This window comes from Mustela nigripes, chromosome 4 (assembly GCF_022355385.1).
Source record: "Mustela nigripes isolate SB6536 chromosome 4, MUSNIG.SB6536, whole genome shotgun sequence".
NCBI classification, from domain to species: Eukaryota; Metazoa; Chordata; class Mammalia; order Carnivora; family Mustelidae; genus Mustela; species Mustela nigripes.
In genome coordinates, this window is record NC_081560.1 from 28,097,170 (window position 1) to 28,118,247 (window position 21,078).

The 21,078-nt window shown below is 39.8% G+C and overlaps 1 protein-coding gene across 10 annotated transcripts in view; it reads left to right on the plus strand.

Annotated features, from left to right (window-relative positions):
* The window catches only part of CADPS2 (calcium dependent secretion activator 2), a 528,014-nt gene that overhangs the window by 408,166 nt on the left and 98,770 nt on the right, over window positions 1–21,078 (plus strand). For 6 of the 10 annotated variants that reach the window (XM_059396493.1, XM_059396490.1, XM_059396491.1 and 3 more), the window contains 2 exons: window positions 1,913–2,036; window positions 4,008–4,028. In XM_059396493.1, the coding sequence (XP_059252476.1) occupies window positions 1,913–2,036; window positions 4,008–4,028 (145 nt within the window). The remainder of the gene's footprint in view (window positions 1–1,912; window positions 2,037–4,007; window positions 4,029–21,078) is intronic. The other 4 variants (XM_059396492.1, XM_059396499.1, XM_059396496.1 and 1 more) reach the window with 1 other exon arrangement.

Sequence of the window (21,078 nt, forward strand, 5' to 3'; positions counted from 1 at the left end):
TGACCCAGGACTCACCTCTGTAACAGACATATACATTCTAATTTTAACAGCTATTTCTATTATTTAAAAGTGTGTCGGGTGCCTGCATGACTCCGTTGGTTAAGCATCTGTCCCTTGATTTCAGCCCCGGGCATGATCTCAGGGTTGTGGGATCAAACCCCACTTTGGGCTCCATATTGGAGCATCGAGCCTGCTTCAGATTCTCTCCCTCATCCTTCTCTCCCCCGACCGCGCCCCCCCCCCCCCAATTTGTGCTCACACTGTCTCTGAATGAATGAAGGAAGGAATGCGTGTCACCCTGGGAAGGCCTAGTAGTAAAGTTCCCGGTTCTGTATATGGGACAAAATTAATTTTAAATTTAAACTGTAGTAATGATCACATTAAAAATGATTGTACATTTAAAAACAAAAATAATAGTACATTAATGCTTGTTGTTTTTTTTTAACTATGAGCAGAAGGGGTTTTTGGGCTTTTTTTGTTTTGTTTTTTTACCTATTAAGATTCTAAGGTGCATTTCTTTTTTTTTTTTTTTTTTTAAGATTTCATTTATTTATTTGACAGACAGAGATCACAATTAGGCAGAGAGGCAGGCAGAGAGAGAGGGGGAAGCAGGCTCCCTGCTGAGCAGAAAGCCCTATGTGGGGGATCATGACCTGAGCAGAAAGCAGAGGCTTTAACCCACTGAGCCACCCAAGTGCCCCTAAGTGCATTTCTAATTAAAGTGCCAAATATATGTAACTGTGTTAAAGATTTTTAATATGAGACTATGAAGAATAATTGAATTTGATGGCAAGCAAATTTTTAAGTGCTAAGGTTTGCTGTTTTGAAAAAGAAAGCTTGACTAACAAAATTAAAATGTGTTGTAAAGGATCACCATTGCTTAAATGGTTGAGTAAATTTGATGCTTAAATGGTTGAGTAAAAATCCTTCGTACCAAGGTTGATTGAAAGAGAATGAAATAATAAAGCATGAAATGGATGTTTTCATAATCTTTAGATGAAACTTTAAGTTAAAAGACTAATAGAGTGGTAAGAATACTTACCATTCTTGTCTTCTCTATATTCACATTTTGCCTTCTATTTTATAATTTGAATGTAAGTAAAGCCAGAAAAGCTGCATTAACTAACTATATGGAAAAGATAGAGGTTAACTAGTGGTATAATCAAAACTGACTGTAAGCAGTTTTATCACTGAGAAAGTTTTGAGGAAAATTATCAGTGAATAATTATAAAAGTGCCTAAATATATTATGTTTTAAATTCTGGATGTAATTGTATTTTCCCCTTGGTAATAGTAATACTTCTAATGGGGGGGAAAAAAACAAAAAAAAACAAATATATATATTTAGGAACTCAACAGAAAATAATCTGTTGTTTTTTAATTTCAGAAAGTTTCTGTGTATTTTAACATTTGATATTCCATTCATTTCATGAAAAGATTTTCTCCCCCCTCAACAGATTAAAGTTTAATTGTGAGATTTAGAGATCTTGATTTTTATATCTTTCAAAAACAGTGCTTATTCTTCATAGAATTTTGTTACTGTTTTCATATATATTGCTCAAAAGATTTAAAGCTCTTAAATTAGGGATGTGCAAGACAAACTTTATTACTTGTCCCAAGCACTCTAATCCTGATCTGAAACAGCTGCTCTAATGGTGTCATGGGCCCCTGGAGGAAAAGTGACAGTCATCACACTGAATGGTGGTTTGGCCTATGCGAGGTTTTGATGTGCATAAATGAGGCTTAGACAGGAGGAGCCAAGACGGGAGGATTACATCCCGGTTGTGAAGTGCCGACTCATTACTTTCCCCCAGTATTACCTAGGACCCCTTCCTCCTAACAGATCTAGGACAATTTGTGTAATTTGATTGCAGTATCTGTTTTACACAGTCTCTTTCTCTCCCCCGCTTTAGGTTTTAATGAAAGATATCGCCACTCCCATACCAGCAGAAGAGGTGAAAAAAGTGGTCAGAAAATGTCTCGAGAAAGCGGCCTTGATCAATTACACTAGACTCACAGAATATGCCAAAATAGAAGGTCAGTGCACTGAGCAATTGCCCAAGTGGCAGTGAGAGCCAACAATGCCTATTAACTGAATTTTCTGTGAGAAGTTCTTTCCTTTCCTGAGCAAACCTGTACCGTGGCAAAGGGAAATGTCTCATTAAAATCTCAGCTGGTGAATTGAAGAGCTTTTTCCTATTCATTGCTTTAATATGCCTCCTGGGACTCTGCTTGAATGAAAGACCCAGGATTCGTGCTTAAGTTGTCCTTTGTTCTTATTTTGAGTTTTCAAGGAACCAAAAGGTGTTTTCACGGGCTGTATTTTTTTTATATTACCTATTAAGTATGTATGTCTAACATTTAAATTATGGGTAGTTCCTGATCAGTAACTGTATAGTGTTACATAATTTTATTTTCTGTTCAACACTCTCAGAGAAGGAGGAAACTTGATTATGGTGAGGGCCAAAATAAACTGATAGAAGTCCCTTCAACTTTTCATGGTTTGCAATATTAATGCACTTGAAAGATTAGACCTCTTGAGAGGACTGCACATTTTTTCTTCTTCCTTCCAGTTTCGTTCATTAAGATGAAATTTAAGGTGCTTAGAAATAGCTAGATTAAAATTTGTGGCAAAATCCCCAAATCAGCTTTATTCAACAATCCTTTAAAAATAGGAAGAGGCTCAAATATTTTGCTTTAATCACCATACAAATGGCTTCTGTAGTACATGTAGCATTAACTTAGGAAAAAAGTTTATAGTGTTAAATACTTAATCTAAAAATAAAAGCAAATCCTCTATTAGAAAAATTTTAGTAACTTTAAAATTGTACTTAATTATAAATTTTTCAATTATTGACATTAGGATAGTTTTATCAAAATTGAGACAATGAAAAAAATTGATTATAATTGGCTATGTTATATCCTTTTTTCTCTCCAAATCTGATCAAGATTTCTAACAAGCATGCAATAACCAACCTCCTGAGTGATTAACAAAAAAGCCATCCCATCACTATAGCAACCAATATTATATCACGAGAGTAACAACATGAAACCTCCTTAGCTACCAGTTTAACATCATTAATTATGATATCACGTTGTGTTAAAGCAAAAGCAATGAATATTAGATCATTTGGAGAAAGTGGAAGATAAACAGATTGGTTTTCACATCTTGAATACTCATTCAAACAATTTTTGCATTTTGGAATATTATGTGTTGTGAACATGGTTTGAAAGAATTGACACAAAAATAGACATATTAAAACCTTTCGAATTGGATAAAGGGAAAAAGGTTTGTGCATAACTTGAATAAACACAATACTTTTTTACCCAAATGTTTAAACTCGATCCAAAAAACCTAGGAGAATCCTTTTGTTCTTAGCGGTCTATTCTGGTTAACATTTTTGACTGTTGTCTTGTCCAAGAATCCTGAAAATATATGCAGAATATTTCTATTTTCTAGTCATAGTCCATTTTAACGTGGACAAATAAAATTATTTGTCACCATCATGGGTAGCTTTTTTTAATTAGTTAGGCGGGTTAACACTGGTGGTCAAAAGACATAGCTGTTCTTCTGGATCACACAAAAAAAGTCTGTGTTAGAGAAGAGCCTATCATAGGACTAAATGGACAGTGGGCAGGGAGTTCTCCCTCCTCTTTCCCTTCTGGAGTCATCTGTTTCTTACATCTAGTTGACTATGAGAATATTCTAGAAAATGGATCCTAGAAACCTAATTGGGTGGGACTACTGCTGAACGGTCTCCATTTAAAAAAAAAAAAAATGCATGTTTATTATATGAGAAAACTTCTATGCATTATCTTCCTTTCTTCTAACCCCCTTAAAAATAAATAAATAAACTTACTGCTTATGCTCCGGACCAGACCAAAAACAAACTCTTAAGTTAGAAATATAAATTGGGCCACTTTGCTTTGCTTGATTTCTGCCTGCATTATGTGAGCAGCAAGCGTAGAATCCATTTTTCTCCTAAATTGTCTTTTCTTATGTTTTAGGCCCAGCAGAAAAGGAAGCAGGTAATGAATGTTTGTGCATGCACGTGTCGTGATTTCTGTTGCGGTGGCGTGATGTTTGATAGAGATGAGTAGCTGTCTGCTTTTCAGGGCTCCTGTTAGGCACTTTGGTTAAGTTACTGACAATACTTTGATTTTGTTGGAACTATTATTAATGCTTTGTAGGGAAACTTCAGGCCGTTTATCTCTGTAAAAGTTCAGCGATATTCTTTACATAAATTCAAAGCACAAAACCTGAGGCTGTGTTGATGTTATACCTTATGTTTGAAGCAGGGACACTAGTCTTAGTTGGAAGCTGTTGCCAATATTTGGAGGGCTCTTACAACTAGAAAAGAGGACCATCTTTCCTCTATCACTCCTGAAAAATAACAGTAACAAGCATAAATGCTATTAAATAAGAAGTAAGCCGCTAAGCCGCTCTTAACTCTCAAAGTTGCTCATGCGAGGAAGGAACAGGGGTTCTGAAATCCCAACCTCAGGCAGTTGCTAGGAAAGCCGTTCTTCTCTGGGTCTCTGAATCTGTAAAGGTTTTGTTACTTTTTTCTTATGCCACTTATCACCATTGCAATTAATTTAGTTGCATGTGCTGTTATCTGTTTATCCTACCTGTCAGGCAGGGTCCAGCTGGAACAGGTTCACTGTTGGGGCCCAGCACCCAGCCCCGCGCCGCGGGCACCAAGGAGGCTCTCAGTGCTCTGGAGAGGGATGAGAGCTTAGCTAGTTAGTTCTATCTGCAAACCACAGGACAAGAGACCAGAGATGAACCTGCCTAGTCCAAGTTCCCGACCCTCTTTCAAACCCTGCATGGGGGGCCGTAGACAAGTTTGGCTTGTTTTTCACTGAAGTCTTCGACTGAAGGGCTCTATTCCTATGTTTCCTAACTTTTTCAGTTGTGTTTCAGTATTTGACCCCAGAAAGCATCAGGCACAAAAAGCTCTGAGCCGGGAGAAGGGGAAAGAACACACCGGCAGTGATCACAGAAGTGCCGTTTAGACACACCATCGCGTCTTTTGACAGTGCGTCATAACAGCCGCCGTCCAGTGCTCCGTGACAAACTTCTTCACAGTCTCTCAGGGCATTTCCCCCCTCACAGTGTTTCTGTCGTAAAGATAGTTTGTATGTAGTTGACCCACAGTAAGTCCAGAGTTGTTAGGGGCTTTCCCAGTGATACACAGTAAACAAGTAAGCCCACCGGGGCTTGGGTTGGGTGTCCTGATCCCCAGCCTGCCAAGGCTGTGCTCCTTCCCCTGTGAGGTGTGAAGGGGTCACAGAGCGCCTTCAGGAAGGACAGGCAAAGGCATCGTGTAAAGTTGCACACATTCCCATTAGAGAGAGGAGAGAAGGGGAGAGTTGCTGTCTCCCACGTACCTCGCTTCCAGACAGAAACCTTCCCTTCCCACGTATTTGACATTCATACTGCTGCTCAACGGTACAGGCTGATGATGACTCTTGGAGAAATATTTTCCTTAAAATTAAATGCTCACCGGGGCACCTGGCTGCCTCCGTCGGTGGAACGTGGGAGGCTTCTTATTGGGGTTATGAGTATCGAGCCCCATCTTGGGTGTAGAGATTACTTAAAAATCTTTAAAGGGTGCCAGGATGGTGGAGTCAGTCAAGCATCCGACTCTTGGTTTCGGCTGGGGTCGTGATTGTAGGGTCACAAGCTAGAGCCCTGGGTTGGGCTCCATGCTCCGTGTACCGCCTGCTTAAAGATCTTTTTCCCTCTGCACGCCACCCCCCCAAAAAAAACTGCTCGCTTGGCTTGCTTTTTCTTTCTCTCTCAGTGAAATCTTTTAAAAAGATCTTTAAATTTTTAATATAAAGAACTAGAAAAGAGGGAAAAAATCAGTGTCGTCTAGGTGATTTAAGTGGATTGAAGGGGAAAGCTAATCTCCGTTGAAGAATCTTCTGAAGTAACAGAGGAGAGGTTTTGAAGAAATGTAGTTCTCTTTGTTTGGTTGCATTTGGTAGCAAGTTAACAGGGTTACCTAGTAAATGTTCTTGGAGGCACTTTTAAAAGTGACTAAAAATGAGAAAGTCGGTTACATGTGCAAGAGCTCGAATGCCTGATAAGACTTCCAAGCAGTATTCTCTTGGGCAATATGATCCTTTTTTTCAGTCAGTTTGTACCATCTAGAGAGGAGTCGAATTCTGCCCAAGATTTGTCATGATTTTGTCATCTATTGACTGCCTTTTCCCTCAGAGGCTTTCTTCTTCACTCTGCTTCATTAGCTCCTTAAACAACTCTACAAAACAGACACTCTACAGAAGAGGTAACCAGGACTTCAGAAAAAAGTCAGTACGCTGCCCAAGGATGTGCCGTTGTTATTCAGTTCGGCAGACGTGGGATTTGCACCCCTGGATCTCCGTGTTCCGGGGTGCCCTGCCTCTGGGGCTATCTGATTCCAAGTGCTGACCTCAACACCTCAGGCACGTCGCAAGGGCCACGGGGTCACTTTTGCCAAAAGTACAGATATTTATTTAAGGAGGGCAAACGCTTATTACCAGGAGCCGTTTTAAGCACTTTACATGTATCTATTTACCCTTTCCAATAAATGTTTCAATTATTGCTTTTCCGGGAAACTGAAGCAGGGAAGTTACTAGCCATCGGCCCAGAGACAGCTAGGAAGTAGGCAGTTACAACACACTATCTACCTGTTGAGCTGTTGTCTTATTTTCCTGAGTCTCCCTCCCTCCCTTTTCTTGGCAACTTGGGTAGTTAAATTTGCACTTGATTAAGATACGTGGGCATTTGAAAGGAAGTCGGAAACCGTAGGGCCCATAGAATTATAATGAAAGCTACAGATGTAACTTAAAATTTTCTAGTGGTCACATTAAAGAGGTAAAAAAGAAGCAGGAGAAACTAATTTTAATAATAGTTCATTGAACCCAATATATCCAAAATATTTAAAAATGTATTCAGCATACACAATTATTAATGAGATATTTTACGTTCGTTTTTCATACATCGTCTTCAAAGTCTGGTGTGTATTTTACTCTGCTAGCACATTTTATAGCCCCATTGCAAGTACTTGTTTACCTGTGGCTGGTGGCTGCTGAATTAATTGGGCAACACAGATCCTATCGTAAGGCTAAGAGTTAGACTCGAGAATCTGAATCTTTTTGTCCCCGCCCCGCCCACACACACAACATATCTCACAGTGTCAGATGTTGAAAGTGAATAAAAAAGTGACCTCCCCTCTTCCCCAACCCATACCATGTCCCTCCCTTCCCTACTTTATTTTTCTCTGTGGCCCTTACGATCGAACACATGGTATAGTTCATTCATCCTTCGATTATCCTAGAATGTTGGCTCCACAAGGGCAGGACTTCTGTATTTCAATAACTGCTCTATCTCCTGTGCTGAAGACCGCGCCTGGCACGTATTTGGTACTCGGTAAATATTTATTGAATAAATGAATGAGTTTATGGCAGAGAGTGATCAGGCTATTTATAGCAGAGAGAACATCTGTAAACTGGCAAACTGGCTTGCAAAAGGTCATTCAAATCAATCACTGAATAATTAACAATATAAAAGCAAAAACTAACCACTTAAAAATAATAATATTGGAAAAATTAAACCCGAATTTCATGCTCTTATCATGGGGGGGGGTGCGGGGAGGTGGTGGCGGTGAGACTAAATCTGAATCACAGAACCCAGAGGTTATAGAGAACAATTGCATTAGCAGTATTTAGCAGTCTAACCTGTTTCAGTTGTTTTTATCATTCAGCGGGATGCTCAGTTGGACTCTTAGTTCTCTTCCATCCTTGGGAATTCTTCGCATTCTCCATCTGCAACGCAAATTTGCAGAATAAAGGGATTTTACAACTCTGTAATAAATGAAATAAAACAAATGCCCTCTTTCTTAATGTCTTCTCTCCTCGGGAAATCTTTGCATTTGTTTCAGGAGAACAGGTAGTTCATTTTGAGAACTTAAAATGTCTAGAAAGCATTTTTTTTTTAATTTTAAGAAATGTTTGAGATTTACATGGCTGCAGAATCAGCTAGTTTTCTTCCTTGATTTAATTTTATCACTACTGTTTATGTAATAGTAAGATCCTTTTTACAGTATTTATAATATGGGGTTCAAAAAGTACTGAAACTTCATTTTCCTAATTGTGTCTCCTTTTTCTTTTTTTTTAATTGTATGCCTTGTTGATGCAAAGTAGGTCCTTTTAAAGGAGAATTAATTCCTTAATTCAAGGAATTTCTTATAGACCAGAACAGCAGTAATACATCTAATAACAGTCCCTGCTTTCTTCTGAAAACTATGCACCGTATGAGGACTTACGATAAAAGAGATAGACGGCTCCTACAGCTTGCCTTGACCTGAGATCTTTTGCATAGATTTGGGAATTAGACTTGTGAATCTCAAAACATGGAGGTGCCCTAAACAAAAGGTAGCATGGAATGAACAGGCAAAGTCTTTGTACACTGAGGATCTGTCTGGGCCCTTTGGTTGCCAGGTTTCCAGGTCTAACCCCCAAGTGCTCTCATTTTCAAAGTCTCTGTTGAACAGGTAGAGATGCTTTCCCAGAGGGCCACACTGCTTGCTTTCTTTGAGAGAAGTTGTACTTTGGCAGTCCTTACGTCATTAGGATGTGTTTGCCATCAGGTAGCATTTTAATTTAGCACTCCATTGTCAGAGTGTAACGATAACTAATAAATAAAATCTGTTGTATAGCAGTGAGTAGATAAAAAACTGCACGGTGATGAGGATAGTTTTTGTTAGTGAATAATTTCTTACTAATATTTTTAGAATGACCCTTTTCTCTCATAAAAGTTGTATGTGTTATAAATTTGATTTAAAATTTTTTTGAGTAGTCTATGTTACAATGAATTCAGGTTACTAATGTCTAAGTAATAGACCTGCAATTATGCACTCCCATTAGAATTGATGATACTTGGACGGAGGTAATTTGCATATTGGAAGAAACAGACCTCTCAGGTTTAAAACTAGAAGGCAAAATGGAAGATTTAAAGAATTTCTTTGCAGCCTTTTTGGACAGCTTTGCTTGGACAGTGGGACTTTGGCATGAAAGTAAAACCTCTGTGACCATTTCTGCTTCTAAGTCACCTGATGATTTAGAGTCAAATTGATAAATGTAATTTCTGGCTGCGAGAGAGAATGACTTATTGTTATCTTTAAATTTTTTTAGAAAATCATAACTCTATAAAGGGCTTTTAGTTTATAAAACAATACGTATATATTGGGGTGCCCGGGTGGCTCAGTTGTTAAGCCACCGCCTTCGGCTCAGGTCATGATCTCAGAGTCCTGGGATCAGAGCCCTGCATCAGGCTCCCTGCTTAGTGGGGAGGCTTTTTCCCCATCTCCCACTCCCCATGCTTGTGTTCCCTCTCTAACTCACTCTCTCTGTCAAATAAATAAATAAAACCTTAAAAAAAAAAAAAAAACCCATTATGTGTATATAGAGTAAAAACTTGTTGCTTGAGCTGCATCATCTGGATAGGGATCAAATTAAAATTTATTTTTGTCCTATATGCAAAGAAAAACTGGATATTTTTCAGATGATCAGTGGATGCTTTAAATTACCTAAGAAGATGAATTTTTTTTTCTGACAGCCATAAATTACTTTTATTCCATCATCTAATATGCAATTTGAAATGTTTGTTTTAAACTATCTTTTTCTCATCAATATATTGAGTTAAATGTCTTTCACACCACTCCCTTGCTACACCAGTAGTCTTAGTTTATATAATGTATATACCAGAGAATATTACAACCATATGCTCTTTTATGTACTCTATGAGTGATAGGAATTTGCTCTGGCCATTTCCACAGCTGATCTGGAATGAATGAGCAATTGTAGTATGTTTGTTTGCTTCGGCTCTTTTCCTCACCACCTCACACAAGATGGCAAGCCCCAGTGTATAATTTGTGTTCACACCAATGTGTTAGCTCATGATAATGTTGACAGATTAATTCCTATGAATCAGGAGATGTTGGGACATAATAAACAGGAGTTGCAGGGACTATTGACTAGAAGAGGCAAAGGAAGACATTGGCTTCCATCTGACAGGGTTTTGGAGCTGTGTGTGTGTACCTTCGTTTAGCTCATCGCAGACTTCAGACGCTGGAAGTGTGTTGTGCAAGTGTACATTCACTCTCTGAACACATGGGTAACCAATGACAGGACAAGTCAAGTGAGGCCATAGGAGCACCCGGGATACCAGTGGCAACATGATGGTAATGCTGGGAACAGTCTCGGGGCCACTGCACTCTCTACCCTCAGCTCTAGTGACCGAAGGAAGGACGAGGAGGAGTCTCAGCTTCAGACAAACTGTGGAGACGTTTAAGGACGCTGAGTGCCCTCACTTCTGAAATTGGTTCTAAATCTGCATTGCATTACCATCCTTCCTGATTTATCTGAGATTAATTGTGAGGAGGCATTAGTATTTGTCACTCGATTAAAAACAGCTGCTGACAACACTTTGCTGCTACCTCTGGTTTGGGCTTTCCATACCTCATGTTGGCGTTAACGTTGCCAGCACTGGAGGTGCCGAGGTGTTCTGTGACCTCAAGTAGTGCCACCTTTCCTTGACTTCCTTGACTCACAGTCTCTGTCATGAGTCATCCGCCCTTTCCTTCTTTATTTTTGTAGTGTGAGTTATAATAGATGAGGACTGTCTCCATCAGGGATGGTCATAGCTAGTCCCATATTCAAAATGAACCTGGATGCAATCTTGACTGATGTTCTCTTTCCAAATCCAGCTCTCACAGGAACTTGATCTTAAGTACTTAAGCTCTAGGTCTTAAGTAAGTTTAGGGTATTCAAGAGCAGCCCCTTCCTTTCCACCTTGGAAACACAGTAAGCCTCAGCTCTGTAGCTCCGCCCCTACACACTTTTCAACATCGCCGCTTACCTGTGTCTCCTGTTCCCCAGCATCAAGGGATGAGGTATCTTCTTCAAGGCTGACTCATCCACCTGTGATACTGATCTCAACTGCACCTACTCCTTTCTGATGGAATTTACTTTATCGTGTATTTCTTTCTCCTGTTCCTCCATCTTTCTACATATTTCCTTTCCATCTATAACCCTGGTGTCTCCCTAAATAAAGCTGCCTTACCCTGGCCTCTCCACTGCCTTCCATCTTCCACCCAAAGGGCAGCATATACTCCATTTTATTTTTCCTCACCTTCACTGCGCTTGTCTGCCCAAAGGAGTTTGGTTTCCAATCTCACCAGCCTGTCTCATGGGGAGTTACACTAGCTAGGAGTATGCCTGAGCAGAGTGACTGGGGCATTGCCTTGAGACCATCAGTTCCTTTCCTTTTGCCTTTCGAGTCGGTTGCAGGGCCTGGTATCTATGGCATCATCAAGACTGGGCCCAGCTTTGCTGTCACGAGATGAAAACTGGGAAGGGCCTCGCCACTCTCAGGCAGGCACGCCTTCCCTCCTCGGCATCCCAACCTCCAGCCTAGTGAATTACAACCTAAGGGGACTCTTGGTCAAGTGCTGCAGCTTTGAATCTAACAGATTAACAGTGAATCCCTATGCTTAGGAGTTGCCGAATGGGTTAGTAGCAAAAGGGAATTATCCATATTGGTTCTGTACTCTAGGATCCTGTGCTCCAATGCTGAACTTTCCTCTATCCTTAAAGGACACAGGCAAGCTCCCGCCCATCATCTCATCCTGAGTTTCTCCAAATGGCCATGAGCTCTCAGGTCAAAATAATTAGATTCCTGAGGAGTACAGCCCCTATAAAAGACCGATGATATCTATCCTCTAGAATTTATTATCCTTAAGAGTGAAAATTTAAATTAAGCATGATACATATATTCAAGGACATGTAGGAAGAATCTAGCAATATGATGCAGGGACCAGAAGTCATGAAAAACCAAATGGAAATATTAGGTATGAAAGTAATAAATGGTTGTAAGAAACACTGGATACAGGATGAATACAGCTGAAGAACTTATTGGTCCTCTGGGAGATGAGAGTGAAGGCAGCAGGAAAGGCAAAAAGGTGTAGACAATGTAAAAGGGAATTTTTACATGCAATGTCTTCTCTTGGTTGATATATAGTTTTAAGAAATCTGGCCTCATGCTGATAAGTGATGTGGAGAATAGAAACAGATCGACTTTCATCAGAGTAAGAAAAAAATTCAGGTAAATAGAGTATGAAAGAAAAATAACAAGATATGAGATGTAGAAAATAATGGAAGAGTATTATGAACAAAGACAAAAATCGAGAATTTAGATGAAATTGATACATTTCTTTTTTTTTCTTTTTTTTTTTTTTAAGAATTTTTTTTTTTTTTATAAGGGGGGGGGGGGAGAGCGAGCACAGGCAGACAGAATGACAGGCAGAGGCAGAGGGAGAAGCAGGCTCCCCGCCGAGCAAGGAGCCTGATGTGGGACTCGATCCCAGCACGCTGGGATCATGACCTGAGCCGAAGGCAGCTGCTTAACCAACTGAGCCACCCAGGCATCCCGAAATTGATACATTTCTTAAAAAACTGTGTCTGTGTGATCAACACAAGAAATGAATCTCAGGCCCATCAGTTTTAAAGAAATTTAAATAGTTGTCAGAACCCTGCCATTCTGAAATCCGTAAGCCTGGTTGGTTTTGGAGGTGAGTTCTACCAAATTTTTAAGGAGCAGATCCTATCCAAAATAAGTTCAATGAAATGGAAAATGAGTAAAAGCTGTCCAGTTCATTTCATCAAGCAAATACAATCTTAATTCCCAAATCTGATAAAGGGAGTTGAACGAAGGAAGATTAATATAAGCCCATTTCATTATGAGCATATATGCAAAATCACTAAGTAAAAGCTCACAAAAATCCAGCAGTGTTTTGGGAAAACAATCAATGGAGATCAGGAAACTAACAAACTAAAAGCAAAACTCGTATTTCAAGAGATGTAAAAAAAAAAAAAAAAAGTACGTGAAACAGTTCAGTGCTAACATGATTAAAAATTACATTATTAGCATCCTAGAATTCCTTAACTTTATTAAGCCCATATAGAAAAAAACCTAAAGCAAATATTTTACATAATGAAGAAAGTTTAGAGGCATTCCCCCTAGGATTAGGGACGAGTACTTACAGAATCATTGCCACAACACTGAGAGTCTTGGACAACAGTAAAGAAATGAAAAAAAGTAATTCCAAAGAATGGGAAGAGGAGATAAAGCTATCGTTGCAGATGGAAGAAAAAAATAAAAAGCCCATCATTGAGGATGAAATGATTATCTCTCTAGAAAATCCAATAGGATCTACGGAACCTTTTATTTATTTATTTATTTTAAAGATTTATTTATTTATTTATTTATTTGACAGACAGAGATCACAAGTAGGCAGAAAGGCAGGCAGAGAGGCAGGCAGAGAGGGAGAGGGAAGCAGGCTCCTTGCTGAGCAGAGAGCCTGATATGGGGCTCGATTCCAGGACCCCGAGAGCATGACCTGAGCTGAAGGCAGAGGCTTAACCCACTGAGACACCCATGCGCCCCTACATGGAACCTTTTAGGTAAAAGGTCGGTAAGGTTGCCGGATGTAAAGTCAACCTGCTAAAATGAATACCCTTTTTCTACACTAGTGGTTCTCAAATGTTTGGTCTCACAAACTAGTACACTCTACTAGTCAAGATTCAGATCCCAAAGAACTTTTCTTTAGATGGATTGTACCTACCAATATTTATTATAATAGACGTAAAACTGAGAAATTTATGAAATATTGATGTTTATAATTAACAATAGGAAACTCATCACCTAAATCGCCAACTCATCAACATAAATCGCTTTTGAAAAAAAATATTCTTTGCACACCTCTTTAATGGTTGTCTTAGTTAAACACACCTGGATCCTCATAGGTGCTTCTTGCATTGAGTTTACTGCAATATCTTATCTTGGTTGATATATAGTTTAAGAAATCTGGCCGCATGCTGATATGTAGTTGGAAAGGGAGGAGTATTTAAATAGACTTTTTTAAGTAATTGTGGGTTTTCCTCTGTGATATTATACCAAAGCTTGGCAGGTGGTAATTTCTTCCAGGTTAGTTGCAATGTAGAATCTGAAAGCTTATCAGTGAATTTTTCATACTATTCAATCCAGTTGGTGCATCATCTGCTTTGAAGAGATCTTTTGCCATGCATGATTTTTTTTAACACAATGAAGTAATCATTTGGAAACTACTGATCCACTGAGTTAAGATCTTCTTTTTTTTTTTTTTTTAAGATTTTATTTATTTGAGAGAGAGGGAGAGAGACAGAGTGAGAGAGCATGAGAGGGGAGGTCAGAGGGAGAGGCAGACTCCCCATGGAGCTGGGAGCCCGATGTGGGACACGATCCCAGGACTCTGGGATGATGACCTGAGCTGAAGGCAGTCGCTTAACCAACTGAGTGACCCAGGTGCCCAAGATCTTCTTCTTAGTGTTAATATATCAAAAAGTCATCTTTATTAATATCACCTGCCTCATCAGAAAGACTTAAAGTCTTCGGAGACTGTCAAGTTCATGACAGAAGTTTTCTAAAATTCTAGTTTTCTTTGAAACCTTTAATTTTATAATTACAACAAATACTGGTTTTTTAAGCAACGGGTTGATTTCATTTTTTCAGAAAATGCTGCCAAATATTCCCAAGTCTAAATAAGCATACTTTGTCCATCAGTAGTCTTTTCAACTAGAAATGGTTCTCTGAAAAGAACAGTGCCCCTCCCCACTCAAACAATGACACACTTTTCCTTTAGACAATCATTACACTTCAGTATGTAGTCATGCTTTGTGCAAAGTTTTCATTTTGTCAGTTATTTAAAAATGTATACTCAAGGACAGAGATTCAACAAAGCTTGTTTTACTGTTTTATCAAGGACTTTCGCATAGAAAACTGGCTTTTTTCTGGTGTGTGTGTGGGGGTAAAGAACCCAGCAATGAGTAGAATTTAGCACCATGGCCTTGGTTCATGCTGACATAAAGTCGTTTGACCTGCTGTTGCTTTTGTACCATCGCTGTAAATATCAACAGAGCCAAAAAGACAAAAAACAATCTTAGTATTATGAAAATAATTTTGACCTCACGGATCTCTGAAGAGTCCTGAGGATCCCCACTGGTCCATGGACCACAGTCAGAGAACTACTGCTCCACACCATAGACCAACTAGCTAAAAAATATAAACAAAAAGTGTCTTTTACAGTAACCAAACTACAAGGCAACCAGGAATTGAGTTTGCCAAAAGCATGTAAAATTTCCTAGATCTCTAAAGAAACATTTGAAAATCAAAGGTTATAGAGAGCAATCTAAGTAGATACAAGACGGGGCGCCTAGGTGGTCTAGTAGGTTAAGCAACCAACTCTTGGTTTTAGCTCAGGTCCTGGCCTCAGGGTCATAAGATCGAGCCCTTGGTCAGGGCTCTGTGCTCAGTGTGGACCCTACTTAAGATTCTCTCTCCCTTGTCCTGCTCTCTCCCCTCCATCCCTGCTCACACATGCTATATCTCTTTCTCTCTCTCTCAAATCTTAAAAAAAAAAAAAAATCAATATAAGATGGTTCATGCCCTAAGAGGGATGACTTGATAGCCTAATATATAAGCTCACTCCCAAATTAATCTATAATTCACTGCGGAGTCGCATCAGAATTCCAGAGTTGTTTGTTTGTTTTTTTAAGAACATGACAAATTTAAATGGAAGAATAGAGGATATTGAATAAATCAACTTTAAGGGGAAAAGAATGAAGGCTTGTCTTGTCCTGACACTACAATTACAAAACCTTCACCAAAGCCTGTGAAGAAGAATGTAGACTCATGTACAAATGGGAAAAGCCTGCTATGCTTCATCTCTGATAAAGTGGGAACATAAGTCAGTGGGGAAAGGATGGGCTGTTTCAGAGATGAAGTTAGAAAGAAGGGCTTACGGGGGCGCCTGGGTGGTACAGTGGGTTAAGAGCCTGACTTTGGCTTTGGCCTAGGCTATGATATCGGGCCTGGGAGGGAGCCCTGCAGGGGGCTCAGCACTGAGATAAGAGTAGGCTTGAAACTCTGTCTCCCTCTGCCTCTCCCTCTGCCCTTCCCCACTGCACGTGCGTGTGCACATGCTCTCTCCCTAAAGATATTTATCTATCTATCTATCTATCTATTTATTTATTTATTTATTTGAGATTTTATTTAGCAGACAGAGATCACAAGTAGGCAGAGAGAAGGCAAAGAAAGGGGGAGGCAGGCTCCCCGCTGAGCAGAGAGCCCCATGCTGGGCTCCATCCCAGGAACCTGGGATCATGACCCCAGGTGAAGGCAGAGGCTTTCACCCACTAAGCCACCCAGGTGCCCCTAAAGATCTGTTTTTCAAAAAGGACTTCTACATGGAAAAAAACTAAATCATCCTCTGACAGAAACATGGTCTCCAGAGCGATCAGAGACCAGAGATCAGTGTAATGAAGTAAATGTCAACCACTATGGATTTAGTATTTCTCTTTATGGTGACTATCCCCAACGAATGTTTTTACCTTTTCATTTTCCGTGCTGATTTTCAAAGCTTATCTGATACCTATTTGAGTTGAAGCAAAATTGCTTTAACTTTCTTGTAAAACATAACATGTTCCATTTTAGTTACTTCATTCTCTACATAGAATTGTCAGCTAACCATCTCTGCTTGAAAAAAAAAATTCTTAGCCCCCTCCGAAGTGATGCCTTGAAAGCTCTATGAATCCCATCAATTCCCAGTTGCAAGAGGAAAAGATTCGTAAAATAATCACAAAAGAGTGCATCAGGAGTTAGTTAATTGAATATATCCCAGATTCCCCAGGATCTGGAAAAATCTATTCTTCCGAATCTTTTCTTCAGTGAGTATTTGTCTTCTGTAGGGATTCTAAGCAAGAACATAAGCACCTCCTGAGAAAACAGAGCATTTATGTAATGTCTCCTTTGTCATGCCCCTGACTGGGAATTATTCCCTCAGCTGTGATCTGTCACACTCTGAATGGCTCTTGCTACAATCTTGTCTCTTTCCTCTGAAGATGCATAGAAATCTCATTACAAGCGTTCAACACCTGTTCTCTAAAAGGTCTCAGAAAGGATGTCAGTTTACTCCGCTCACTTGACAATGTGTCATATATTTGTGGGGTGTGTGTGTGTGTGTGTGTTTTACTTGTATATGGATTGCGATGCACAGATAAATGCAGTCTTGACGTGGCAAGTTTTCTTTCTTTCATGAGCAATTTGATAGAATTTATTATCCTCCATATCCAGAGTTTGAAACCAACTGGTTGGTGACCCTTTCATTTATTTATTAACGTGTGTCGGCAGGTAAACCGAGTGACCTAGACCAGTGTGGCTCGTGCAGCACCTTGTTAATCTGAGTACTTCAGATGTATTCAAAAGTCTTTTCCAATTGGACAAAACCAGAGTAATGCAAACTGACAGATTTCGCCTCTTTATTCTCCCCAGAGTTTGTTAGGACTCACAGCCTGGGCAGATGAGAGTTCATTACTTATGGGCCCATAACTAAGTGGCCATATAGCTTCAAGCACTAAATGAAAAGGCCTGATCAGTGTTTGGAATGTCAGATTTTTTTTTTTTTTAATTTCGGAAAATTGAACCTGTAAAATATTCCTGCGGTATGTTGGTTAAACATATGTTCATTGTGGCCAGCAAACCTGGGATGTTAAAACTGTAGAAATATTCAAAATATCACTAAGCCCTACCCTCCTCTCTACACCTGGTCTTTACACCTGTCCAACTAGGAGACATTGTCCAAATTTACGCATCAAATATCACTACTGGGATGCCTGGGTGGCTCAGTGGGTTAAGCCTCTGCCTTCAGCTCAGGTCATGGTACCAGGGTCCTGGAATCAAGCCCCACATTGGGTTCTCTGCTCAGCAGGGAGCCTGCTTCCCCCGCTCTGTCTGCCTGCCTCTCTGCCTGCTTGTGATCTCTCTCTCTCTATCAAATAAATAAAATCTTTTTTTTTAATTTAAAAATTTCTTTAAAAATCACTACTAACACATCACTTGGCTGCCCTAACACATCTTTCTTCCATGTCAAAGGAAACAGAGCTACATAAAGACAGCAAGATCTTGAACTCATTTCTTAACACCCAGGGTTACAAATCCTTTCAAAGTATATCTTTCCATTATTTTATTTCCTTCTCCTTCAGCTTGTCCCCCAGCTGGGCAGCCTCTGTAGTCCCTTTCACCCTCCCATTGCCCATGTCCTCATACCTTCATTCCCACCACCTCCTGGGATCCTGCCTTACCTGACTCCCATTGTTTATGGCAGACCTTCTCCTTGAGAATGAAAGAGAGTTTAAGGGGCAGGTGGAGAATGGGCCTGTGGAGGTGTGATGGTACTTCTTTGAAGCATGAATATAACAAATGGCCATGGAAAGGCTGTTCTAAGTAAATGTAGTTTGAAGACAAGAAGGACTAGGCATGAAACTTAAGATGCTATAGACCGTAATTATATTATAATTTAGTACTGGCTGGCAGTCACTATAACCGAGATGATTCTGAGGGTTTTTAATTCCTGAATCAGAATTATATTGAGAGGAAATATACAATGTATGTATAAAGAACAGTAATATCAAGTAATAACAAGTAATATCAAGTAATATATAACAGTAATATCAAGGAGACCATTTGTCAGTTTCAGCTGCCAAATATGCAGCAGTGTGAGGTGTGTGTGTATATTTATATAGGAATGATAATATAGGATATATCGATATATATCAGGGCTAAAGACCAGTCATTGGGAAAACCCCTGTTATACAATTAGCAGGTAGAATTGCCAGTGGAAAGTTTTTATGCTCTCATTAGAATCCTGCGGTATATATTCCAGCCAGGGCCAACCAGAGCTAGCTAAATATCCACTGGAGAGAGTTTTCTTCTCTTCCAAGCCTTCATAGTCCTTACAGCCAGCAACACTATAATGATTTTTTTTTTTTTCCTGTGAGATCTTGGATCTTCCTCCTTCACAAACTTGAGAGCCAGTGTCTCAGGAGTTAAAAGGACAACTTTAATGAAACTCAAACCAAGCTGTCTGTGTTTCTCCACTCATAAAATCATAGAAAAGCCTGTGACAACTGTTAAACTACATATTAAAGCCTACTGATGTTTCTCTAATTCCATCACCAACATTCCTTATTTTAAGATCTTAAGAGAAAACTGTGTCTCCATATTCCTCCCGAAGAAAGTCTCACAAAACATCAGTGACATCTACCTCACGTATGTATCTGGCTTTTTATGGCCCATCATATGTCCTGGATCTCTCTTGTTCTTGGCTTCTACAGATTATTCCATTTGGGTCCAATCTGGCTGCTATTGGCCTATATACCCCAGTTGCCAATTCTCCTTTGTTCCACAGTTGACCACTTGCTTAAGTATGAGTTTATTGGTGGGTAAGATAATCCAGGTAAAGTAGTTAATGTGACCATCACCACAGGACAATTATTCCAAAGTACTACATCATTAGCCTGGTTAATTCCAAAGGGGTATTAACTGGAACTTTGTTTTCAATGACAGGATCATTCAATGAGCTGGTCCCAAAGGGGTGCTAGGAATTAGCAGACCACAGACCTATTTGTTTCCAAACATCTGCAGTATTAGTATTCTCACAGATCTTAAACCGTTGTAGGGGGGCTGTGACATCTAGATATTTTCATTCATACAGAATTGTTCAACTATGGATACTATCCTGTCTAAAATTAACATTACAGAAAAGTAAAACGTGTTCAGATTCTACAGGAAAAAGTCACCTTTTTCTCCTAAAACGAAATTTATACAATGATGTAGCTTGATTTCAGGGAAAGGAGGAAGTATCCTGAAGTTTCAACAGGTTGCCTTTGTATGTAAGCTCTTTTTCCATAAACACTAGTAGTTCTTAAAGTGCATACCCAAGACAAGGATCATTGGCGTTTCCCTGGAACTTGTTAGAAAGGTGACTTCTTGGGTCCCAAACAAGAGCTCTTGATCTGAAATTCTGAGAGTGATGCCAGGCAGTCTGTGCTTTAACAAGCTTTCCAGGAGGTTCTGGTGCCTGCTAGAGTTGAGAACGACAAGCCTATTGGGAATTATATATATTCCGTTCATTGATTAAAGGAATATATATTCCAGCACTCAGAGAACTATGCTCGCATTTAGGTTTCATTCAGACCAGGAACAGGTCAATGTGAGGTTATTCTCTTGCATTAATTGATAGTATCAAGTCTTGGAGGGTGGGATATTGGGCAAGTTGGAGTCAGGTTGGCCCTGAAGAGTTGGGGAAATGGAGTTTAGTTTTAGAAACCACTTCTCCTCTAGATCCTGAGGCAACCTTCTTAGCAAATTACATCCTGTTCCTTCTAGGTGACTAAGTCAAAGGAGAGCTCCCAAAATTAGGTTGTCATACGTCTGGACAGTGGCAGGCAGGCTTGGAGAGAGACAGGTGGTTTTGCTTAATGGGAAAGAAAGTATTTGATCTTCTACCCTCCTCTCCATTTTGGGATGAGAAGTCCCACGAGCACTGAGATCTGGTCAGGACTGGGACCCTAAGGGGCCTGGTGGGGCTGGCCTCTGGTGCTGTGTCACCATAGGTTGCTGTGGCTAGAGCCAGACGATGGGTCAGAGAAACACCTCAATGAAAGTTTCGACTATCCAGTTGAGTCATCAGTCTGGATCCTGCAAAGGGGGAGAACATTGACACCAACAGAAATTAAGATTAAAATTAGGACAGAATCAGGGGCCAGTAGAAATTCCCTAAACCCGCTAGACTGGTCTAAAGGGCTTTATAAGTGGAAGAAGACATGTAACATGGAGCAGTAGCTCAGATGGAACCTTTTCTTTTTCTTTTTTAATTTTTTATTTTTTATAAACATGTATTTTTATCCCCAGGGGTACAGGTCTGTGAATCAGCACTCACCAAAGCACATACCCTCCCCAATGTCCATAACCCCAACCCCCTTCTCCCAACCCCCCTCCCCCCAGCAACCCTCAGTTTGTTTTGTAAGATTAAGAGTCACTTATGGTTTGTCTCCCTCCCAATCCCATCTTGTTTCATTGATTCTTCTCCTACCCACTTAAGCCCCCATGTTGCATCACCACTTCCTCATATCAGGGAGATCATATGATAGT